Source organism: Coregonus clupeaformis, unplaced genomic scaffold (assembly GCF_020615455.1).
Source record: "Coregonus clupeaformis isolate EN_2021a unplaced genomic scaffold, ASM2061545v1 scaf0754, whole genome shotgun sequence".
Lineage (NCBI taxonomy): Eukaryota > Metazoa > Chordata > Actinopteri > Salmoniformes > Salmonidae > Coregonus > Coregonus clupeaformis.
This window is the reverse complement of record NW_025534209.1, coordinates 67,205-93,409: the sequence shown is the minus strand read 5'-3', so window position 1 is coordinate 93,409 and position 26,205 is coordinate 67,205. Positions and strand designations below refer to the sequence as shown.

Here is a 26,205-nt window from a genome sequence, read left to right as displayed (position 1 = left end):
TTTATTTAGTTACTCTTTTAATATCATGTCTTTTGTCAACATATTGTGAATAACTAATCTGCTCTAGTGTTAGTAGGGAGAAGCTGCAGAGGAGTGCCGTGGATCTAGAATGTTCTAAAAGGTTCTAGAATAGAAGGCTCCTGATTGTTTAGAACCTACGTTCTGATACCGTTCCTTTCCTCTCACTGCAGCCCTCTGTGTGTGTAGTCCTCTTATAAATCAACTGATTATCAATAATCAAAGAAATCCAGAATCACAGTATAAATACTAGTAAATTCATAGGAAAACAAAAACAGTACACTATCGAGAAAAAAAAAAGGATTTTTTTTTGTTTTGCCAAAGATGGTGTACTGTACCACAGAGTGTTTTTGTACAGGAGCGTTTCTGTGTACATGTATTTACAAACAGAAATATACACAAACAATAACTTTTTGTAGACTTCAGAGTGGCTTGTCTGTCCATCTGGGAGAGACAGGATCATACCTCTCCTGCTCCCACCAATCAACAACCACCTCTCATCAACAAACAAAAGTGTCTATACAGTAAAAAAAGGTAAACAACGTAAAGCTTCCTGTGTGTCTGGGATAATGGATGCCACCGTGTCATTCGTGGGGATGAATTGCCCAGAATCTCCAGAGCACATCTGATTGGGTCACTGGGCGACTTAATGCGTGATGTCATTTTTCACAGACTGATGTACCGTACGCTGATGACATCATCCATACATGACTCCCTCCCCCTCAGCAACTGTCCAATCAGACCATAGTAGCGAGTATCGGATGTTCAGTAATCTTAACATAGCGTGTATCAAACAGAACGTGGTACTGTGGATGTCAAACGGAAGGTTTCGGTCTATCAGTCAGTAAACCAGTGAAGGAGGGAAGCGATGTGATCAAACCTAAACATGAACAACCACAGCCGTCTGTAAAGGATAAAATTAGAGTCCGTTTCTGGTTACCATCTTGTTTTGTGATATTTTGTCTATTTTGCAAATGTTTTAAATACGAGATTTAGTGATTTTGTTTTGTTAACCGCTTCTAAAACTTTTCAAACGACTTATTAGCAACGAGTTACTATTATTAAAAACGGTTTGTAAAAAAGCTCAGCGATACACAGATTTCATAGATTTGCTTTTCCCTCTCTCTCTGGTGCTTTCAGTCTTAGTGTATTTTGTCTACATACGTAATTACTTTATAACATATATATTTAATTATATATTTTTTTTGCGTTTGCAACGCTCACTCGGAGTATACATTCATCGATGCGAGGTGGAAACAGGATCCTTGGTCTGCCCCCTCACTTCTGTGTGTGACATCACTTCCTGCTCAGGTCCTGGTGGCTTCCTTTGTTACCTCATTGTCTCCATCCCCCTCCCAGTCTTTAGCCCCTCCCTCATAGAGTGTAAAACGTCACCCCCTCAGGTGGTTTTTGCCTTGCGGTTGGTTCACTCCTTCCACCAATCAGAGGACGTGATCTCAGGCCAGTTGACTGAGGGTTCAAGGGTTAAAGACCCACAGTTCACTGACCGCACTGGTCCTCTTCCTCACCTTCTCACACACACACACAGGCGCAGACGCACACACAGACACACACACACATCCCATTGTTCCCTCCCGTAGTCACTGTATACTGCATGGCGTGTGTGTGTGTGTGTGGTGTGGAGAAGAGGAGACTGATAAGATGCTGAGAACGAGGGAGAGGACAGGCTTATGGCAAAAGGGTAGAAAGAGGGAAGGAATGAGAGAGCGAATGGGAGGAGAGATATAGGAAGAGAGGGGTCTTAAATCTCTGGAGTGAAAAGCAGGAGGGGGAAAGATCAACTAGACGTGTAGGTATGTGTAAGCTTCATAGGTATCCGTGTGTGTGTGTGTGTGTGTGTGTGTGTGTGTGTGTGTGTGTGTGTGTGTGTAGGCTAAGCTGTGCAACTGGGAGGAGTGTGTGTGCGTGCAAGAGTCTCTCAGACCAGGTTGTATTCTTTGAGGTTGAGCTGCAGGATGGTGTCTTTGACGGCAGCGAAGACGAAGCGGATGTTCTCGGTGTCCGTGGCGCAGGTGAAGTGGGAGTAGATGATCTTATCGCTATCCGGGTTCAGGTCCACAAACATCTTCAGGATAAACTCCCGGCCTGCCTGGGCATCTCGCTGGGGACCTGGGGCCGGCACACACACACAGTCAATACCGCATCACGGTAGTCAGAAACCATCAGACACACGGTATATCCCTAAGGTAACTGTAGACACACACACGCACTCACCATCAAACTCAGGGAAGTAGTCGACCAGGTGGGAGTATGCAATCTTCTCCTCCAGCAGATCCTTCTTGTTGAGGAACAGGATGACTGAAGAGTTCTGGAACCAGGGGTAGGTGATGATGGTCCTAAACAACGCCTTACTCTCCTCCATACGGTTCTGACAGAGGGACAGAGGACAGTTAGTAAGGGTGTTTGATGCGTGTACAGTGAGTGTGTCGTTATGCGTGTGTAACAGTGTTGCTTCCGTCCCTCTCCTCGCCCCTACCTGGGCTTGAACCAGGGACCCTCTGCACACATCGACAACAGTCACCCTCAAAGCACCGTTACCCGTCGCACCACAAAAGCCGCGGCTCTTGCAGAGCAAGGGAAACAACTACTTCAAGGTCTCAGAGCGAGTGACGTCACCGATTGAAACGCTACTAGTGCGCACCGCTAACTAGCTAGCCATTTCACACCGGTTACACGTGCGGGCAAGTGTGTGGTATCGGTGACATGATAACCACATATCTAGGATCAGATTACCTTACCCCAACTCCAAACATGAACCATTAGGGGGATAAAGGCATATCAGATCCTGGATCAGTGGATGAGTCAAATTCTACCTAGTCCACCAGTGTTTCACTATGGGAAACAGGGAGGGCAAAAAGGTGAACAACCATCTCTCCCACCTTTCCCTTGTGTGTGTGTGTGTGTGTGTGTGTGTAAAGATGTGCATGCATGCATGTGTATGTGTGTACACACCTCGTTGTCAGACTCCACCAGGACTTGGTCGTACTCGCTGAGGGCCACCAGGAACATGATGGAAGTGACGTTCTCAAAACAGTGGATCCACTTCCTCCTCTCTGACCTTTGACCCCCTACATCCACCATCCTGGAGCACGGATGGAGGGAGGAGAGGTGCCAGGACACGGAGGACAAGAGAGATGTTAAACAGTGTTGTTGTGTTTGGAGAACAACTAATAAGGCTGTCTAAAAACGCTAAAATGGCTTCCTGAATCCATCAATGCAGAAGGGTTGGTGCCAATCAGTCCTCATTGATTTTCTATGTCTGTGATTTAACGCCACTTAGTTATGTATGGATGGATTTAACAGCTACATGAAGACTTAGCCCAAAACCACACACATCCAGAGGATGGTGGCAAACTTGGTTTGAGATGGTTCAAAGTGAACTTGAGATTTAGAATCCTAATGGGCGCCATTTTGGCACCTAACGTTCCAAGACAATCCCATTCCACTGAGAATCTAAACGAGAACGTTTGGTGGCAACATGGAGGATAGTTTGTTTGCTGAACTCTGCCTCATCTATGGCCCTGAGAGGTCACAGTTAGAAGGCGAGCCTACGGTGGAAAACACACACATATAGAACATAAACGGACATAATATACAGTGTGGAAACAAACGTAGGTAACACTTTACTTCTTGAAGATCTGCCTTTAAAACTGCTTATTATCATCACATCATTTAGTTTATGTAGGCCTAGGTTATAGGCAGTTTATAACCTTTTGTATCAATAAAGTGTTACCCAGTGATTGTATCATCAGTAAAGAGTGAGCTGTGCCCATCACCATTCTCAAGTTGCCCCTAACCTCAGATCTAGGATCAGATAACCTTACCCCAATTCCAAACATTAACCATAAGGGGGATGAAGGCATATCAGATCCTGGATCAGTGGATGGAGGCAAATTCTACTAGTCCACCCCGTGGTTCACTACGGCAAGATGGGAGGGCAAGAAAAAAGCTAATCAGCTCTCCCACCGTTCCCTAGTGTGTGTGTCTGTGTCCCTGAAGCATCAGCCAAGCGCAATCGTGCAAACCTGGTGGAGGTTGAGGCGAGACAAAAAGAGCAGAACAGGAGAGGAGGTAGAGAGAGGACTAGGAACAGAGAGAGAGGAGGTAGAGAGAGGACTAGGAACAGAGAGAGAGGAGGTAGAGAGAGGACTAGGAACAGAGAGAGAGGAGGTAGAGAGAGGACTAGGAACAGAGAGAGAGGAGGTAGAGAGAGGACTAGGAACAGAGAGAGAGGAGGTAGAGAGAGGACTAGGAACAGAGAGAGAGGAGGTAGAGAGAGGACTAGGAACAGAGAGAGAGGAGGTAGAGAGAGGACTAGGAACAGAGAAAGAAGAGCAGATGAGGACTGAGGAAAGGAGGAGAATGAAAAAAAGGAAGAAGAAGATGGAGGGGGAGGGATACAGAAGGCACCTCTGATGGCGGGATTCCTTTGCTGGGTGAACGACAGGAGTGTGTCCTCCGAGTAGTTCTGACTGGAGCGTGAGTGTGTGTGAGTGAGTGTGCATGTCAAGGTTTCTTCCTTCCGGTTTTTCTTTGCCACTGTCGTCCTAGGTTATCTTTTAGGTTTTGTTAAGCATTCTTCTGTGTTAAATGATTCAAGTAGAAGTAAAGTTAAGTAATGCAATTAGTCTGTCTGATAAAGTTACATGATGTACCAGGAACTGATTCAGACCAGGTGAGACTTGTTCTAAGTCAGTGATATTAATCAATGATTTAACAACTAGAAGGCAACCAGCAACACTGTGGTCTTCGAGACCTAGATTTGCATAGTCCTGTCTTTGAATTAAACAGATTGTCTTTTTAAAAAACATTTCATTTATAGAAGTGAATGGATGTGATTTAATTTGAGGTGAAACGCCCTCCTGCTGTAAGCATGGGGTACTGCAGTCTACAGAGACCAAGAGCCAATCAGAGCCCTGCAGGACCCCAGGCCCCAAAATAACTTCACCGGGAGAGAGAGAGGACGACCTCCTTTCCTCTGCCAGGATGAACAGAGAGGAGGAGAGGAGAAAGAGAGGGTGACCCATTTTAAAAAGACGGGCGCCAGAATGTAGGACTTTGGACTCACGAGGATGTGTGTGAGTGTATGAGTAGAGAGAGTAGGAGAGATCGGGCCGTAATGGTGGAGATCAAGCCTATAACACATTACAGCTCTGTCCACTGCTGAGTTCAATGATAGTTATGGAACAACCAGAACGTATGACATGCGAGATGTACACACACATCAGTACGCCCTATCCAAATACTGATAAATAAATGCATCCTTCCTTGAAGTAACCACTAATCAATGACATGACTGGATCGTTGAAAGCTTAAAGTGGGACCCTACATTTCACCTATGCTCTCATGCCAAAGCTGTGATTACTTTGAGAAAAGGAGGATGCATTTTAAGACGTATTAGAGCATGGCCATGGGATGATTCACTGGTTAACATGACTTCACAAGGGCACTGATGCTGATGCTAGCATTCCCTTCCTGAATTATGCATTTGCTAGGCTAATGTTAGCACGTTAGCCTCTTCTACTTCAATAGGATGCTTTTTTTCTAGGCTAACGTTAGCGGCTCCACCTGACTGATGCTTTTGCTAGGCTAATGTTAGCACGTTAGCATTGTCTACCTAAAAATGATGCATTTGCTAGGCTAATGTTAGCTACTCCACCTGACTATGATGCATTTGCTAGGCTAATGATAGCACGCTAGCATTGTCTACCTGAAAATGATGCTTGACAAGTCGAAGGGGTACTCTATGATGCCGGTGGTGGGGATTCGCACCCTCAGAACATCTTGCTGGGTGGGCAGATAGTTGTTGTCTGAGATACGGTCCAGATCAGTTAGATAGCTACACACCGAGGGAGAAAGAGAGAGAGAGACAGAAAGAGACAGACAGACAGTCATATAAAGCACGGTAGACAGTAAGCATTACCGCCACACACCCCTACCAATCCAGAGAAGGTGGATCAGTCCAGTGAGGAAGGCTTAGGAGACCGTACCAAGTCTAGGAGAACAGTGGTGTTGGTCCGTATTAGGCTTCCACCACCACCCCGAGCGCCATACACAGACCCTCCCATCCACCAAAGCAACTCTGAGACCAGCCGTTTCAGGTCTTTACCTTCACAATAAAAGACCTTGAGGCTTTAGTTTAGTTGTTGCCATTTTTGCATCAAGCCAACAAGCCATTTTGATGCTATTTCGCATCATTTCTAGTTTGGGGGTCTGCAACAGTTTCATAACAGTTGGGTTGTCCTGAATGGGCCCAGTCTCAGAGAGGTGCTATGTGGGGACCTGGGTGTGTGTGTGTGTGTCAGTGTGTTGCAGGACAGTGACATAGTGAAGACGTTGGTGGCAGCAGCAGTGGCAGAGAAGGAGCAGTCCCTCGCCGCAGTACCGTGACGGTACCTGAAGATGCAGTTCTCCAGGTCAAACGGGTACTCTATGATTCCCGTAGTGGGGACCCGGACACGAAGCACATCCTGCTGAGTAGGAACATATCCCCCCGCCGTGACACGGTCTATATCACTAAGGTAACTGTAGACACACACAGACACACACTGTCTATCACTAAAGTAACTTGACAGTCACACACACACACACACGCAGACGCACACTCACACTCCACACGCATCAAGGGAAGAAGAGACTGATTAGCTGTAATACACCAGGGTCTTTGCCAGGGGGCAGCGCTGGGAGAGACTCTTCAGCCCTGGTCCTGGAGATGCCCTGAGTGTGCAGGCGTTCATTCCAGCCTAGTCCAGCTCAAACACACCCAATTCAGCTTATCAAGGTCCTGACGTCCGATTAGCTGGTTGTCAGCAGAGATGGTGTCCTCTCATAACATTAACAGGCAATCAATCAGGAATCAGAGATCAACATTACACTCACACAATTCACTTTATTCTAAGGTTTGACTTGACTTAAAGGTCAGCAATAGATTGTGTAAATGGTAAATGCGTGTGCAGTCGTCATTTTATTGATTAATAAGTACTGGAGATTTATTCCCAGCACCTCTTAGGAGGCAAAGCAATGGTGTATGTTCAATTAGCTGAGTGTGAGGGGTGGAGAGAGCAGAGTGTGTGAACTGTAGTGTGTGTGTGTGTGTGTGTGTGACTGAGTCTCAGCCGCTCACTCTATTTCTAGCCATCAGCTCTCTGGAGTGGGGGCAACCAGTCAAGAGGCACCACAGTAAACCACACACACCAAAACCCACACGCATACCCCTTAACCCCAACACACACACCCACGTGCACTCACATCCACCCCTCCCCCACCCGAACAACCTCTTACACACAGAGACACACCAGGACATACTATTTAGTGGAGTCTGAAAGCTGGTATTCTCTGCGTCTGTCGTAGGCCTCCTGTATCCCAGGGTCGGCCCACAGGGTCTTGATGGCGCTGATGTAGGGCTGGTCGAAGCCACAGATCTTCTCTATGTCCACCTCCTTCACTAACATGGCATTAGACTGGGGAGAGAGGGGGGAAAGAGACCGAGAGAGAGAGACATACAGAGAGAGAGAGACATACAGAGAGAGAGACAGAGAGAGAGAGAGAGAAAAAGAGAGAGAGAGAGAGACAGAGAGCGACAGAAGGGAAGATTGAGTGCAATGGTACTGGATTGTGTTTGTGTGAGTGACTGTAGATTAGTTCACACCAAGCTCTGGTCGTGTGTGTGTGTTTATGTGTGTCGTAAGCGGTTTTGATCTGGTTTTGGTTGTGTGTGTGGAAGGCAGTAGTTTTTATAGTTGCGTTAGTACTTCCTACCCGGTTCTGTTCGTATTTGAAGGGGATCTTGAGGTTTTCTGTGGCTTTGATCATAGACTGCATGGAGGTGAAGATGTTCTGGTAGACCAGCCTGATGAAACCCCTCTTGTCCTCTTCTGTGTAGCCTGCCCCATGGATGATCCTCATCTGCTTGATGAATGTACTCTTCCCACTCTCTCCTGTACCTGAAGACACACACATAGAACACCCACTGTTAGCACCACACTCTCCTGTACCTGGAGACACACACATAGAACACCCACTGTTAGCACCACACTCTCCTGTACCTGGAGACACACACATAGAACACCCACTGTTAGCACCACACTCTCCTGTACCTGGAGACACACACATAGAACACCCACTGTTAGCACCACACTCTCCTGTACCTGGAGACACACACATAGAACACCCACTGTTAGCACCACACTCTCCTGTACCTGGAGACACACACATAGAACACCCACTGTTAGCACCACACTCTCCTGTACCTGGAGACACACACATAGAACACCCACTGTTAGCACCACACTCTCCTGTACCTGGAGACACACACATAGAACACCCACTGTTAGCACCACACTCTCCTGTACCTGGAGACACACACATAGAACACCCACTGTTAGCACCACACTCTCCTGTACCTGGAGACACACACATAGAACACCCACTGTTAGCACCACACTCTCCTGTACCTGGAGACACACATTTACAGTGAGCTCCAAAGGTACTCGTTTTGACTCTGTACTCCAGCACGTTGGATTTGAAATGATACAATGACTGTCAGCTTTAATTTGAGGGTATTTTCATCCATATTGGATGAATGGTTTAGAAATGACAACTCTTTTTGTACATAGCCCCCCCCATTTTATGGGACCAAAATTATTGGGACAATTTCACTTATATGTGTATTAAAGTAGTCAAAAGTTCAGCATTTGGTCCCATATTCATAGCACACAATGATTACATCAAGCTTGTGACTCTACAAATTGGATGCATTTGCTGTTTGTTTTGGTTGTGTTTCAGATTATTTACCATTCATTTCTATTGGGCACAAAATAATGTATTGTGTCATTTTGGAGTCAGTATTTTAGAACAGAATGTTTCTAAACACTTCTCCATTAAAATGTGGAAGCTACCATGATTAAGGATAATCCTGAATGAATCGTGAATAATGATGAGTAAGAAAGTTAGAGGCATAAATATCAAACCCCCCAAAAATGCTAACCTCCCCTGTTATTGTAATGGTGAGAGGTTAGCATGTCTTGGGGGTATGATATTAGTGCATATGCACCTTTCTCACTCATCATTATTCATGATTCATTCAGGATTATCCGTAATCATTGTAGCATCCACATTAATGTAGTAGTGTTTAGAAACATTCTATACTTATTTAGAATAAAAGTGACTCCAAAATGGCAATACATTATTTACCATTAAATATAACATTTGTTTGTTTGTTGGGGGGTGTATTTTACCCCCTTTTCGTGATATCCAATTGCAATCCAATTACGATCTTGTCTAATCGCTGCAACTCCCCAACGGGTTCGGGAGAGGTGAAGGTCGAGTCATGCGTCCTCCGAAACATGACCCGCCAAACCTTGCTTCTTAACACCCGCCCGCTTAACCCGGAAGCCAGCCGCACCAACGTGTCGGAGGAAACACTTTAACGGTTGTGACACAGCCTGGGATCGCACCCGGGTCTGTAGTGACGCCTCAAGCACTGCAATGCAGTGCCTTAGACCGCTGCGCCACTCGGGAGGCCCATTTACCATTCATTTCTATTGGGCACAAAATAATCCGAAACAAACAGCAAATGGATCCAACAAACAGCAAATGCATCCACACAGTTACCAACACCCTGTGCTGTGCAACAGTTGCGCTAATTTAGCGGGATAGGGGTGTGCTATTCATAAAATAAAAAAGGTGTGTTAACTGCGTTAACCCTGCAATACATCACTGGAGAGCATAGTATACAGAGAGACAGACAGAGAGGGCGAGATAGAGAGAGAGCGAGGGAGGGAGTTGTGCTGTGAGTGCCAGTGTGAAGGGGAATCCAGTGAGATCTGTTTCAATAGTGTCGTTCCTTAACACAAACAGCTATGACAGCAGCAGACAGCTTCTAACAGAAGGAACCAGATGCTTGTCAGAGCTCCACCAGCACCACCCAGAGCTCCATTCAACCCAACCTGCACTGCAGTATCCATTCACCCCTATGGTCAACTACAAACCATAGGACGGTTTGGGGTTACTGTGAAATCCTACTACTGTATGACCACCAGTTAGACTCCCCTCACAGTTTCCACAAAGTAGTGCTTGCTCACTCCCACCTCATGAATTTAAAAGCATTGGCTTGGTGTAGGCATGGGCTACAGGGAGTTTCCACTGCCTTCACATTCCTTCTTTCACCAGTCCATTCCTTTCCAATCCATGAAGTGGAATGAATGAGTGCACACTTCAGGGAGAAGAGTAAGAATCGTAACAGAGGAATAGGTTCAAATGAGGCTTTATCCAACCAATGACATACAGTGGGGGAAAAAAGTATTTAGTCAGCCACCAATTGTGCAAGTTCTCCCACTTAAAAAGATAAGGCCTGTAATTTTCATCATAGGTACACGTCAACTATGACAGACAAAAATGAGGAAAAAAAATCCAGAAAAATCACATTGTAGGATTTTTTATGAATTTATTTGCAAATTATGGTGGAAAATAAGTATTTGGTCACCTACAAACAAGCAAGATTTCTGGCTCTCACAGACCTGTAACTTCTTCTTTAAGAGGCTCCTCTGTCCTCCACTCGTTACCTGTATTAATGGCACCTGTTTGAACTTGTTATCAGTATAAAATACACCTGTCCACAACCTCAAACAGTCACACTCCAAACTCCACTATGGCCAAGACCAAAGAGCTGTCAAAGGACACCAGAAACAAATGTGTAGACCTGCACCAGGCTGGGAAGACTGAATCTGCAATAGGTAAGCAGCTTGGTTTGAAGAAATCAACTGTGGGAGCAATTATTAGGAAATGGAAGACATACAAGACCACAGATAATCTCCCTCGATCTGGGGCTCCACGCAAGATCTCACCCCGTGGAGCAAAAATCCCAGAACCACACGGGGGGACCTAGTGAATGACCTGCAGAGAGCTGGGACCAAAGTAAAAAAGCCTACCATCAGTAACACACTACGCCGCCAGGGACTCAAATCCTGCAGTGCCAGACGTGTCCCCCTGCTTAAGCCAGTACATGTCCAGGCCCGTCTGAAGTTTGCTAGAGTGCATTTGGATGATCCAGAAGAGGATTGGGAGAATGTCATATGGTCAGATGAAACCAAAATATAACTTTTTGGTAAAAACTAAACTCGTCGTGTTTGGAGGACAAAGAATGCTGAGTTGCATCCAAAGAACACCATACCTACTGTGAAGCATGGGGGTGGAAACATCATGCTTTGGGGCTGTTTTTCTGCCAAGGGACCAGGACGACTGATCCGTGTAAAGGAAAGAATGAATGGGGCCATGTATCGTGAGATTTTGAGTGAAAACCTCCTTCCATCAGCAAGGGCATTGAAGATGAAACGTGGCTGGGTCTTTCAGCATGACAATGATCCCAAACACACCGCCCGGGCAACGAAGGAGTGGCTTCCATAATTTGCAAATAAATTCATTAAAAATCCTACGTGATTTTCTGGAAAAAATTCTCATTTTGTCTGTCATAGTTGACGTGTACCTATGATGAAAATTACAGGCCTCTCACCTTTTTAAGTGGGAGAACTTGCACAATTGGTGGCTGACTAAATACTTTTTCCCCCCACTGTACACTGAACAAAAACAGAAACGCAAGTGTTGGTCCAATGTTTTATGAGCCAAAATAAAAGACCCCTGAAATGTTCCCTGTTACTGAGCATTTCTCCTTTGCCAAGACAACCCATCCACATGACAGGTGTGGCATATCAAGAAGCTGATTAAACAGTATGATCATTACACAGGTGCACCTTGTGCTGGGGACAATAAAAGGCCTATCTATAATGTGCAGTTCTGTCACAACACAATGCCACAGATGTCTCAAGTTGATGGAGCGTGCAATTGGCATGCTGACTGCAGGAATGTCCACCAGAGCTGTTGCCAGAATTTAATATTCATTTCTCTACCATAAGCCGCCTCCAATGTCGTTTTAGAGAATTTGGCAGTACGTCCACGTGTATGGCATCGTGTGGGCAAGCGGTTTGCTGATTTCAACATTGTGAATAGAGATGGCAGTGGGGTTATGGTATGGGCAGGCATAAGTTACAGACAACGAACACAATTGCATTTTAAATCGATGGCCATTTGAATGCACAAAAATACAGTGACGAGATCCTGAGGACCATTGTGAGGCCCATTTTTTTTAAAGGTATATGTGACCAACAGATGTACATCTGTATTCCGAGTCGTGAAATCCATAGATTAGGGCCTAATTAATTTATTTCAATTGACTGATTTCCTCATATGAACTGTAACTCAGTAAAAATCTATGAAATTGTTGCATGCTGCGTTTATATTTTTGTTCCGTATATAATCCAGGGGAGGCAGGGGATTGGTTCAAACAAAACTGTCACATGACCTGACTGCCAGAAGTAGACCCTTGTCTTTCCAGGAGAAACACGGGACCCTGCCATACCATCATCTCCTTTAGCTAATACAAGCCTCTCCAGGGCCCAGCCAGACAACATGCATTACAAAACAGTACTGGGAACAGATCTAATTGATTTCGCTAAACTGTCCATGCTGTCAGATATGTCAAAGGCTCTTTGTCCCAATACTACAGCCATTTAAGAGAGCTGGAGAGGAAATAATAAATTCTGGGACTCCTAGAAGACGGGGGACAGGGGGTTATGGAAGACGATAACAGCCATATCATTGGGTGAGATTAAAGAACTTGTCCTACATCTGAATGTTGAGCTGCTTGTCTTTTAAAGGAGGGGTGTTCCCCTCCATGCCTAGAGGTCCACAGTACTGGTGGTTCTCTGTTCTCCCTGGTAATTAACTGATTGATTTGTGTCACCAACTGTCCTCACCTGGGTCGTGTCTAGTCCACATGAGACGGAAAGAAACTGAGTGAAACGGGGAGGTACTATCTGAACTTGTCCAATCAGACATATTCATTTTCTGATGCAGTGGTTTTATGAGAATTCACAAAACACACATTTGGCAAAGTAAACATTTTAGCTAGATTTACTTCACTCGCTGGCTAAACCCTCACTAGCCAAGGGGGCTGCTGGTAACCCATATTTCACAGCCTCTCTGCACCATATGCCCAGAAATACACATATACCCTGAGGCAGGCTACTGCCATGTCAATCCCTAAACACAGATCTGCCATATCTGCAAACTGAAAGAGACAGAGAGAAAGAAACACCACCACCTACATTCAAGGTTTTTGAAGAGCAGCCATATTTCGGTTGCCATGGCAACCCCTCTTCTCTCCTCTCCCTTTTTCTTCTCTTTCCTAGCGGATAGTAAATATAACTGTGCCTCGGGCTCTCTCTCTCCATCCCGCTCTGCTGCTATGTAGAAGGGCCCTGCTCCTCTCTTCAGTCTGTTAGATACAGTTCTGAGGAGGAGGATGAAGTTGTCTCTAGACGCTGCTGATGTAAGGTCAGTTTTGTATTTTCCCCTGTTACAGTATTGGGATGCAGCCCAAGGAAAGAGGACGAGGCTGTTACAGTATTGGGACATTGCCCAAGGAGAGAGGAAGAGGCTGTTACAGTATTGGGATGCAGCCCAAGGAAAGAGGACGAGGCTGTTACAGTATTGGGACATTGCCCAAGGAGAGAGGAAGAGGCTGTTACAGTACTGGGACATTGCCCAAGGAGAGAGGAAGAGGCTGTTACAGTACTGGGACATTGCCCAAGGAGAGAGGAAGAGGCTGTTACAGTATTGGGACATTGCCCAAGGAGAGAGGAAGAGGCTGTTACAGTACTGGGACACGGCCCGTGTCCTCAGTGAAAGATCAGTCTGAGGTCTGATTTATTTCTCGTGACCCTGTCATAAGATCTCTCCCTTCATCCCTCTTCTGTTCTGTCGCTTCCTCTCCTCTACAGAGCACACTACCAGCCTCTGTCTCCCTCCCCCCTCTCCTTCTCTTCACCCAGCCTCGCCCTTACTCCATCTCTCCTCTCATGCCCCTAATCTTCGTCTCCCTCCTACTCCCTGAGGCTGGAAATCCACCTCCCCCATTATCATCCACCTCCCCCTTCCTCTCTCTTCCCTTCGCCTCTCCCCTCACTCTCTCATTCTCCTCCCTGTCAAGCATTTGGGATATTCAAAACTAGAATCTGTCCATTCTTTTTTGGTGCCGACCTAGAAAAACGAGGTCACCTTTTAATAGATCACACTACTGGGTTTGATAACGCTTTCCTTCCCAGTCGGCAAAGAGAGAGAGCGAACGAGAGCAACGCTTACATATACACTCACACACCTTTTACTAGCTGACACTACTTGGGTCTTTCCAGCTAGTAGCGCGAGAAAGAAAGCAGCGCTTAGAAAAACGCCCACGAGGCTACGCCCACACACACACACACACACACGTCTGGTAAAGAGATGGGGTGTATGTGGTATCAGATATGATGCTGGCCAGAGAGCAGAGTAATAGGGGAACATAGCACAGATACCTCAGCAAACACACACACACAGTCCTGATTTCTAGCGGACACTAAACACTATATTTGAATAATTATTTGGTAAATGCACACAAAAACATTGAATGCATTTGTTTAACATGCAATTCTTCAGGGAAACAGAAAGCTAGGATGAGGTCAGCTAAAAATCTGGACGATGTGTTGTGTGTTGAACTTGAGTAGTGTGTGTGTATTTATTGTAAATATCTCCAAAAGAAATACAAAAATAAAGTCAACCCCAACAAACCAGACCAGTCTGCACATGCAGCCACAACCTGTAATATCTCTGAATGGATTTCCTCTGCTGACGGTTTAGTGCAATTTAACTACCTTACTATTAAGTTAAATACAGGTAATTCCTTTTCAACTACATTGGTTTGTTTTTTTATTCCGTTTCCACGTGTGGATTCTGTTTTTATAGGGCCCTACCTAGTGATCTGTGTGTGTATCAGTGTGTATGTAAATCCAGAGGTAGACATTTGCATTGTGGTGAAGCAGACCGCTGATAACAGGCTAGGTGAGGTTAACCAGTGGTAAACTGTGGTTGATTATCTGTGGTTTATTTCTGGACTTCCCCACTGTGGGATGGGAACGTGATCATAGATGCTGCCCAAGCTTAGTCTACAATGTCTCACACCTGACAAACACTAAACTATTTCTTAGTGTCTGGGTATTTTTCTATTCGTTTTCCCCCCATGATGGTATTGTTGTATGATGGTAAGGCATACAACACACAACCAGCTGCCTACCAACTGTGGTTATATGGATCCTGTGGTCAGCCCCAGGCCAGTCAATCTTACCTACGCTATGATGACCCACTTCCCTTACTTGGCCTACATAAACAAACACACACACACACCCCCAAGCTTAGGGTAAGAAGGGGGAACAAACGCATCTACCAGTGTATCAGTTCCGTTCTGACATCATCAACAGGAGGAAGGGAGGGAATCTAAAGAGACAGGAAAAGGGCGTGATGAGAGGGGGGGTGCAGAGAAAGGAGAGGGATACAGAGAGAGGGGGAGAAAGACACGTGTGGGTCTGACCACTGAGTTATAATAAGAACTGGAGACTGCGTCCAAGATGTCCGCCCTTGTTTTCAAGGTAATCTACTCACGTTCGCATACGCCGATTCATGAACCGCCTATAGCCGGATTGCATCCGGTTTATATGGACCAGCATCACGTGCACTAGCACTTAGTGCATACATGGAGCAGCAACGACGTCATCACGTTATCCAAAAATATGGCAGACATTGGATGAATATAAAATGTTAATATCGTCAGCTATGAGTGATGAAAAAAAAGAATGTAAAAAAAGAAGAAGAAAAAAGAAAAAATGCCTCAGCGACAATTATTTTTATAATTCAATGGATTTTTTGTGCACAAACGTGATGACTAAAGGGTCTTATTAGCAGGCCCGTAATTTCGTGATTTTAGGGGCAAGGCCTTTTGGCCTTCAAGAGGTGCCCAATCTGCCAGGGCACCAAGGCCATTAACCAAAATAGCCAATTTAAATTGGTTTGAAAACCGAAAAAAAACACTAGCTATTCTGTTAAGAAAAACATAAGTATGTAAATGTACATAAATAATTAGCCTACATGTCGAAGTGCAGGTGATAGCCTATGCGTATTGGCTACAGCATGTCATGTCCAGACCGATGCTGACATGAGGGAGGCGCCTGAAAATGTAGTCGAACTTTAAGAGAGACTTAATTACATATATAGGCTAAACGCCAGTCATGTTTGATAAATATAATGTAGGATCATTATTACTATCTAAAGGCTTGATTCTGTCGACATACTTGAGGGACCTGGAAGTTTATAATTTTATGAGGCATTTCTTAACATGTTCTGACCATAGGCATGTTAAGGGGATTCTTTTATAAACACTTCCTCATTTGAAACCAGTGTCTCATGTTCTCAACTTTCTTTCGTTGTCCAGCAGCCAAAGACACAATCCTAGTCATTAACAACCAATGCGTCTTTAGGTCTTCCCAACGCCTCGATCACACCGACAGCGTCATTGCATTTTGGTACATCAAAAGTACATTCATTTCCAATGGAACGCTGCGTTTGCCATGCAGCATTGCGTTGCAGAGGCAGTTGCAGTGAGTTCTGTGTGGTGCATAGGTTGGATTTATCGAACGTATGCGTCAAACTGTATGCTTAGATGGCTTGACAGAAATGGTAGCAGAAGGTCATATGAAACCACTCGCATTTGCAGTGCACTTTTGCCGCTAATTGCATTTTGGAACATTCATGCTTATAGCCTTCCTGCCGTGTGCGCATTGCTGCGCTTATAATGTGAAGAAAAATAATAGTTGATCAACATTTTAAGCTTAACGTTCTGATCTGTTGCATCAGCCTCATTGCTTTTATTTATTTTTTTGATGTACAGTGGTTCTATTAATTTGGATTTTATCGTGTCCCACAACTGTCCCAGAGTATGTTTGAGATATTTATAGAATAGGTCAACTTGTGTACTATGGGGGATAGTAGATTGACATAGGCTAGTGCTTTTGCTGTTCGTTAGGCCTACTTATCCTGTTGGCTGACGGAAAGTAAATGTGGACAGTTCTAACATCTTCAATATGCGCCTCTGAATTCGATAAGAATGGTGCGCGGTTGCATCCCTGATGGGTCCGTCTTCACTTGTAGCCTACTTCGGAGCTGCGATGCCTGTGAGAAGGACCCAATCACATGACAGGCATTGGCTAATATGAATTTAATTATCTGAGAGAGCCATGTGAGTGAGAGGTGCTTCGGAGCATGGCGATTGTCAGCTGGGAGAAGGGAAGAATAATTACTGTATTCAGCCCAAAGGCACAATGGCCACAAGGCATGGATTTTTTTAGGGGGCGTCGACGGCCACTGCCGGGAAATTCGAGGCCTGCTTTTTAGGAATTTTCTGATCTGACTTCTCTATATGGCCGTCTATGTAAATTACTTTCTGTGCCAGGCGTCAGTAAACTGCAGTACCGAAGCAAAGCTGTAGGAGCAGTCGAAACCGTGCTTCTAGAACGAAACCCTGGCCCCTTGGGTCTGACAAGGCGTAGTAAATGGGACAGTTTTCCCCTCTACCCTCACAAGGCTCAAAACTGCAACCAAAAAAACACTTGCATTTGCAACCATTTGACTTGGCAGTACGACACCGATTTTTCAATGGTCGCTAGGGTGCAAGTGAAAAAAGAAATGTAGTTGGTCACGTTAGTCTTTGGTTCACAGTTAGCTTTTCAAACTATTATTAAGATTTATTCAAAATAGCAATGGGTATGTATGTAAACCAGGTATTCAAAAAGTTTGGTCCGAAGTCTTGGTTGAATCTTTGCGATGCGCAATTCAGTCATCATGCACTATTTGAATGAATATTTTGTTGTTGTTGTAATTTTTACCCCCTTTTCGCCAAAGTTTTTGTGATTACGATCTTGTCCCATCGCTGCAACTCCCCAACGGGCTCGGGAGAGGCGAAGGTCGAGTCATGCGTCCTCCGAAACATGACCCGCCAAACCGCGCTTCTTAACACCCGCTCGCTTAACCCGGAAGCCAGCTGAACCAATGTGTCGGAGGAAACACCGTTCAACTGACGACCAAGGCCACCCCTCAGAGCCTGGTTCCTCTCTAGGTTTCTTCCTAGGTTTCTGCCTTTCTAGGGAGTTTTTCCTAGCCACCGTGCTTCTACATCTGCATTGCTTGCTGTTTGGGGTTTTAGGCTGGGTTTCTGTTTAGCACTTTGTGACATCTGCTGATGTAAAAAGGGCTTTATAAATAAAATGTGATTGATTGATTGAGGCATTCCCCAAAAAACCTTCCCAATTAAAATGTTGACTGAAAAGTAGGCCTACATGGCAGAATGATATCATGATGATTTGTACCAATGGCGGGACATTTGTTTAGCAAACTCTGCCATCACATGTAGCCTACACTGTACATTGTAGCCTACAGTAAAAAACAACTAGCCAAACAATGGTCTCTTTGCTAGTAAGTACAAATTAATAAAAGGGCAACTACACCCTACAATTTTGTTTTTGTTCTCCTGATGTGTTTCAAGCATCGTTGTGGACTTAGAACATTCAATTTCTGTAGTTTTTCTATAAAAAAAAAAGTGATTGAGAGTGAAAACCTGAAAAAAACGAGGATAACTCAGAAGCCTAGAAAAATAAAACAGCGAGAACTGAATTTACCAAAAGATAAAACTAAAACCCTACAAAGTGACTTCAAAAATCTGTAACAATAACACCCTTTTTGAGATAAAATAAAATCTTTGCGCAATTTTTCCTCCCGAGTGGCGCAGTGGTCTAAGGCACTGCATCTCATTGCTTGAGGTGTCACTACAGACCCCCTGGTTCGATTCCAGGCTGTATCACAACCGGCTGTGATTGGGAGTCCCATTGGCCGGTGTAGGCCGTCATTGTAAATAAGAATTTGTTCTTAACTGACTTGCCTAGTTAAATAAAAGGTAAAAAAAAAATATATAAATAAAAAACTATCAATGTAAATATGATAGTCAAGTTAAAATGTCATTATTTGTGTATGGGGGGGTAGGTCATTATAAGCTATAGGTTACTTGCTCAGCCTGCAAATTAAAGATAACATTTAAATTATGCGCGCATCATCCGCTTTCCCTGGCCAGTTGTCTTTTCATTCGGGCCAGTAGCTTTCAGTTGGCACTGGCCCGGTGTGCCACTGGCAAATGTGCCTGAATGTCAAGCTCTGCAAAGGCATGTTAATATAAAAGACGGCTAACCATTATTAGGTTCTGTATGGAACGCAGGTTCATTACGGGACACCGCCGAGCAGTGGTGAAAAATTGGAACGACCCAACCATGTGCTGGTGCCATCAACTGAAAAAGTTGGTAGCACCAGTGCCACCAGAATTAAAGAAGTTAGTCTAGAGCCCTGCCTCATAACGCCCCTACATCTCCAGAGAGAAATGCATGACCCCGTTTGGGCTGTGTGTGTGTGTGTGTGTGTGTGTGTGGTGTTTCATGAGGATTGGCGGCTGTGGGACGCACACTCGATTAAAATCCTCTTCATTAACAAGGTGAGCATCAGGGAAAGTATTTATAGGCTGGCTTCTGAGTGTGTGTGTGTGTTTGTCGGACTGTGAACCAGCCAGTCAGTCACTGTGGGTCAGAATCATAGAAAAAGTTGGGTGAACCTGGACACCGTGTTGATGGCCTAGGAGGTGCAAAAATGGCCGCTATAGAATTATGCGATTTTTATGTAATAGTATTTATGTAATTTTAGGTAATTTTATGTAATGCAAGTCAGATTATCCCTAAACCTGACCCTTGGCATGGAGGGATTTAACACACACACACACGGCTGTCAAAACTAGCTCAAGAAGCATGACTACATTCCCTTATATGACCAAAATAAGGAGAGAACACCTGAGTATTCTCTTCTCCAGGCTATTTCCACTCTAACCGTCACCAGGGTTTAGAACTAAACCCCTCAGCCTGCCCCTGGCTAGTGAGTGACCACCCAAATCGAACTTCATCTGAGCTAGTTTCTTCTCCATCGGGAGAGTCTGAGCCCTGCTAGCCCGACATGGAAACCCCTCCCATTTGGAGCGAAGCAGCAGGGCAAGAAAGTGACTGAGTAGGTAGCAGTTAATTTAGCCAACAGCCCAGGTCACCCAGGCCACAGATACACAGCCCCCAGCACAGCCCCAAGTCAGGCTACAGCAGCCCCCAGCACAGCCCCAAGTCAGGCTACAGCAGCCCCCAGCACAGCCAACACAGCCCCAAGTCAGGCTACAGCAGCCCCCAGCACAGCCAACACAGCCCCAAGTCAGGCTACAGCAGCCCCCAGCACAGCCAACACAGCCCCAAGTCAGGCTACAGCAGCCCCCAGCACAGCCCCAAGTCAGGCTACAGCAGCCCCCAGCACCGCCAACACAGCCCCAAGTCAGGCTACAGCAGCCCCCAGCACAGCCAGCCAGCCAACACAGCCCCAAGTCAGGCTACAGCAGCCCCCATCCCAGCCAGCCAGCCAACACAGCCCCAAGTCAAGCAACAGCAGCCCCCATCCCAGCCAGCCAGCCAACACAGCCCCAAGTCAGGCAACAGCAGCCCCCAGCCCAGCCAGCAAACCCCAAGTCAAGTTACAGCAGCCCCCAGCCCAGCCAGCCAGTCAACACAGCAGCCCCCAGCCCAGCCAGCAAACCCCAAGTCAAGTTACAGCAGCCCCCAGCCCAACCAGCCAGCCAATCCCAAGTCAAGCAACAGTAGCCCCCATCTCAGCCAGCCAGCCAACACAGCCCCAAGACAGGCAACAGCCGCCCCCAGCCCAGCCAGCAAACCCCAAGTCAAGTTACAGCAGCCCCCAGCCCAGCCAGCAAACCCCAAGTCAAGTTACAGCAGCCCCCAGCCCAGCCAGCCAGCCAGTCCCAAGTCAAGCAACAGTAGCCCCCATCTCAGCCAGCCAGCCAACACAGCCCCAAGACAGGCAACAGCCGCCCCCAGCCAACCCCAAGTCAAGCTACAGCAGCCCCCAGTCCAGCCAGCCAACCCCAAATCAAGCTACAGCAGCCCCCATCCCAGCCAACCCAGCCCCAAGCCTGGCAACAGCAGCCCCCAGCCGAGCCAGCCCAGAGCCTTCTCTGTATTTTGACCAAGTAGAGGCAAACACCACCAGAGCTGTGGAGCATGGCTGGTCCCATGGCCTGATATGGCCCTCAGCAGCACATGTTACAGGGGAGATGGGGGGAGGGGGGCAGTAGAGAGTGAGTGAGGTCGCCATAGCCTGTCCCATCTTCAGGCATTACAACTCAACTCTGGTCATACAAGCACTTCATACTCCAACCAACTGAGCCATAGGAAACCACAGTATTTGCATGTACAATCAACTCCTGATAGATGCAACAGCTTCGGACTGTTGTACTCGTAACATCATGCATTTAACAGGAGCGTGCAGAACTATGGAGCATATAAAAACAATGTAATTGACCTGGAAAACCACACTCAGCCCTAGTGAAACGTGTGACTAATAGGAGTCAGTGACATATCAGTCTAAGCTTTAGCCATGTTTAACAAAGCCTATTATAGACCTGGACTAATCCTTCCTTACACCTCCTTATCCCCGCTCAGACACACAAATACACAGCCTTAACTCACTTAGAATAGTCTGTTTACAGCATGACTGATCACTGGGTACACAGAGGCACAAGCACACACTGCCTCTCACGGAAGTCCCACTGACTGACTAAAATCTGAAAATCTGATACAGGGAGTAGACTTCTCCACTGATCCCTGATCAGGGCTAGCCTGGTCTTCACAGGCTTTAGTTCCTGCAGAAGTAGTACTGGCTTTAGTTCCAGGCCTGGTCCTGCAGAACTAGAACTGGCTATAGTTCCAGGCCTGGTCCTGCAGAACTAGTACTGGTTTTAGTTCCAGCCCTGGTCCTCGACTCACACAGCATTGCATCACAAGAGTAGGAATAGTCAGTAGGTATAAACAGAGATATATTGATGAAGTGAGCAGTCCCAACCCACACATCCATCATCTCTGTGCTCCACTCTGAAGCAGTAGAATTGAGACATGCAAGTGGGGAACAGTAATCCAACCGAGCATACTGGATAGATTTTGTGTGCGTGCGCACCAAAAATATAGACGCAACACGCAAGAATTTCAAAGATTTTACAGAGTTACTGTTCATCAAAGGAAATCAGTCAATGGAAATACATTCATTAGGCCCTAATCTATGGAATTCACATGACTGTGAATACATATTTGCATCCGTTGGTCACAGATACCTTAAAAAAAAAAAGTAGGGGCGTGGATCAGAAAACCAGTCAGTATCTGGTGTGACCACCATTTGCCTCATGCAGCCCGACATCTCCTTCGCATAGAGTTGATCAGGCTGTTGATTGTGGCCTGTGGAATGTTGTCCCACTCTTCAATGCCTGTGCGAAGTTGTTGGATATTGGCAGGAACTAGAACACGCTGTCGTACATGCCGATCCAGAGCATCCTAAACATGCTCAATGGGTGACATGTCTGGTGAGTATGCAGGCCATGGAAGAACTGGGACATTTTCAGCTTCCAGGAATTGTGTACAGATCCTTGTGACATTGGATGAATGGCATGACAATGGGCCTCAGGATCTCGTCAAGGTATGTCTGTGCAATCAAATTGCCATCGATAAAATGCAATTGTGTTCGTTGTCCATATCTTATGCATGCCTATACCATAACCCCACCGCCACCATGGAGCACTCTGTTCACAACGTTGACATCAGCAAACCGCTCACCCACACGTCACCATACACCAGTGTCTGCCATCTGCCCGGTACAGTTGAAACCAGGATTAGTCTGTGAAGAACACACTTCTCCAGCGTACCAGTGGCCATCGAAGGTGAGCATGAAATGCAGTCAGGTCAAGACCCTGGTGAGAACGACGAGCATGCAAATGAGCTTCCCTGAGACGGTTTCTGACAGTTTGTGCAGAAATTCTTCGGATGTGCAAACCCAGTTTCATCAGCTGTCCAGGTGGCTGAAGAAGCCGAATGTGGAGGTCCTAGGCTGGCGGGGTTACACGTGGTCTGCACTTGTGAGGCTGGTTGGACGTACTGCCAAATTCTCTCAAATTACATTGGAGGTGGCTTAGAGAAATTAACATTAAATTCTCTGGCAACAGCTCTGGTGGACATTCCTTCAGTCAGCATGCCAACTGCATGCTCCCTCAAAACTTGAGACATCTGTGGCATTGTGATGTGACACAAAACTGCACATCTTAGTGGCCTTTTACTGTCCCCAGCACAAGGTGCACCCGTGTAATGACCATGCTGTTTAATTAGCTTATTGATATGCCACACCTGTCAGGTGGATGTATTATCTTGGCAAAAGGAGAAATAGTCACTAACAGATGTAAACAAATTTGTGCACAGAATGAGAGAAATAAGCTTTTTGTGTGTATGGAACATTTTCTTTTATTTCAGCTAATGAAACATGGGAGCAACACTTTACATGTTGCATTTATATTTTTGTTAAGTGTGACATAGATATATTTATATTTTTACATGATCTAGGCCTAATATGCTCCCTACAGGTTCAAGTCAACACAATATAATCAAACAAAATTGAATCCAGTAGGATGGAATGTGATTAAATAGAAAAATCACAAAATTGCCTACAATAGAATAGTGTCTCTCTGTGTGGTTTGGTTTGGCCTATTTCTCAGAACTGAGCCAGGGTCTACAGGGAAACGACTGGAGAGAGGGGCAATCATACGTGTCAGACAACCTGGGATATGTTTTGTAAGCGTGAAACGGGAGCAAACGTTTCTGAAACAGAGGTAGCCTACTAACCGAACTGAACTTGTCCAATAGAAACACTAAAAGTAAAAAAAAGTCTAAAAGACCGGTAGACGCTGGCAATCTAAGGCCAGTTATTTATTTTTCTCCAGTGGCTAAGGTTAGGATTTAGGAAAGATAAACTGATCCTAGAGACCTGTGTCTAAGGACAACTTCTACTGCCAGGAGTGTTTAAAAGAGTTTCTCCTGATTTTGCCTCCATGCTCTCCGTCGTGAGGGTCTGTAAAAGCACAGAGACACATATACAGACACACACACACACAATTATATTCTACTTCATGCTTCTGGCTGATGTTGAGAAGCTGCACCCAATGTTTCAGATATACATTTAATTCAGAGAGCACACCAGAACTCTTTCCCATATAGAGCCTAGGCCTAGTTATAGGAATTGTATCTGCCAGGTTGTGCAATGTGTGACCCCCTAGTCCTATTCATCCATTCAGCTCACCTGTATTCTTTATTTAGCTGTACAACTGTAACAATCTTTCACCTTCCAATGGATCATTCATTGGGGCTGGGGTTAACATAAAAATAGCCGGGAGGGATCTGTTTTCTGCAATACAGTACCATCAACATGACCATATATGCTTAAAATCTTTTCACTATCAGATTCATTCTGAAATGGCCCTCTCCAGTCCTTGTAGTAATAGTATTAGTAGAACTTGGATTCAGTAATCGTCAGCAGATACAACAATGTGGTCACACTAACGTTGCTCATCTAATAATTCATAGTTAGCATAACCACTTGATTTGATTATGAACCATTCTCCCGTTCTAATAATTAAATTGAAGCCTAGCACTTAGCTAGCTAGCTAAACGTAGCTAGGCTAATTGACTAGTTAAACCAGGGGTGAGTGGATGGTAAGCAGGATACACAGTTAGCTAGCAAGCATGCAATGCCAGCAAATAGCTAGATGCAAACGTCAGGTTGCTAGTTGGTTAGCTAGCACTAACACCAAAAGCGACCAGATGTTGTCGAGTGGCTTGGTGATTTAGCTAGCAACAGAAGGTAGCTAGTTACCTACCCACCTGACTAGCTAACAAACTCGTTGGCTAACCAAACACATATCTAGCTAGCAAATGTTAACTAACTAATACATATTGACTGGTTAGCTAACATTAGCTAGCTAGCTCACTTGGGGAAAAATGGAGGCCTGAAGCTAGCTAGCTAACCTATATTGTTAGCTAAATTGATATTACACAAAACGTCAACTAGCTAACTATGGTTAAAATAAACCCCAAAATATAGTTGACAGTTTGAGTTACCGAGAAGGAGCAATTTCAGTTCTCTCCTCGAGTCCCGCTTGTCTCGCCGGAGTTGTTTGTCTATCTCCGCATTGATTCGTTTCGATTCCTTCGCCTCTTCACTCAGGCAGCAAGCCATCATCGACTCCAAAGTCATCCCTCCTGGTTTTGGCAGCCCGCGGTTTAAAAGGGACTATCTGGATGACAGACTTCGGTTGGATGGGTTAACGTTAGCTAGGTATCTAATATCCCTACCCTTGCTTCTAATTAATGTCTGACGAGGAGGTGGACTAAGGGGTCTTGGATGGGAATGGGGGGAGGGGAGCTAGGGGCCTCGCTGTCAAGTTGTCCCCCAACCGAGAACTGTCCGACTTTACCCGTGTACGGATCTCAGCAAATCACGGGAGGATCGGGGAAGAGGGGGCAGTGTCGATGCGAGGGGGTGTGTTGAGGGCCTCTCTCCGTTGATGCTCGCTTCAAGCCTTGTTTTAGATTTCTCACGTTAGCTAGCTAGTTGGACAACTAGCTAGCTGCCTGGCTAGCTAACTATCCCTTTAGCCCGCCTCGATTGCGATACCCCCTGTCCACTGATTCGGCTCGTGCGTCCCTGGTCCCTGGCCTGACACAACGAACGGGGCTAACTGCACTGTCGCGACATCCAACAACAAGCTAGTTAGCTAATATAGCCAACTGTCCGCCTTCTCTGCGCTGTCCGCCCCCTAGCTAGAGCCAAGCCACAATTGTCAGTAAAATGCACACGAAGGCGCTGCATCCATATGGCCAGTCTTGCAATGGCACAGTCCCCGCTTCCCAGCAAATGTTCGTCCTCTTTTTCTATCCAACTAAACGCTAGCTAGGTTCCAGCGTTATTATGTCTCGTTAGCTGAACGGCTTCGTGATGTGTCAGAGCTGTGATGCTGGCAAACTGAGAAATGATCATTCCCCAGTCAGATTTGGCCGACTAGCTAGCATTGCCGCATTCGATTGAATCTCGCATCATTTTTGGCGCAGTTATCGAGCTATCTAACGTCAGCTTGCTAATACATTTCCCATGAAAACACAGCCGCTAGTTATTTTTTATTTTTTTAAGGGTATTGGTGGCCTTCGTTCAAGAAGATGGATCCATCACTCGCTAGCAGATCGTTACGTCTCCGTTTCTGTGGAAAACCGTGGGCATGGCACACTCTAGATTGATGCC

General features: G+C 45.7%; 1 protein-coding gene across 2 annotated transcripts; it reads right to left on the bottom strand.

Annotated features, from left to right (window-relative positions):
* On the bottom strand, nt 1-26,205 carry LOC121560172 (guanine nucleotide-binding protein subunit alpha-11). Of its 2 annotated transcripts, none has more exons than XM_041873197.2 (7): nt 25,029-26,205; nt 7,798-7,982; nt 7,345-7,499; nt 6,436-6,564; nt 2,992-3,121; nt 2,254-2,407; nt 1-2,148 (listed from the first exon to the last, which is right to left on the bottom strand). In XM_041873197.2, exons 1-7 carry the CDS (start codon nt 25,162-25,164, stop codon nt 1,958-1,960), a joined length of 1,080 nt encoding a protein of 359 aa, XP_041729131.1. In that variant the 5' UTR covers nt 25,165-26,205; the 3' UTR covers nt 1-1,957. The 2 variants fall into 2 exon arrangements, with proteins under 2 accessions (XP_041729131.1, XP_045072556.1); XM_045216621.1 differs by lacking the exon at nt 6,436-6,564 and adding an exon at nt 5,750-5,878.

Bases quoted from the DNA above. Each gene is read 5' to 3' on its own strand.
- LOC121560172 (XM_041873197.2), bottom strand. From the start codon at position 25,164: ATGACTTTGGAGTCGATGATGGCTTGCTGCCTGAGTGAAGAGGCGAAG. The intron at 7,983-25,028 runs GTAACTCAAACT...GTGTGTCTTCAG, and splicing joins ACTGAAATTGCTCCTTCTCG to GTACAGGAGAGAGTGGGAAG. The intron at 2,408-2,991 runs GTGTGTACACAC...TCCCTCTGTCAG, and splicing joins TGGTGGAGTCTGACAACGAG to AACCGTATGGAGGAGAGTAA.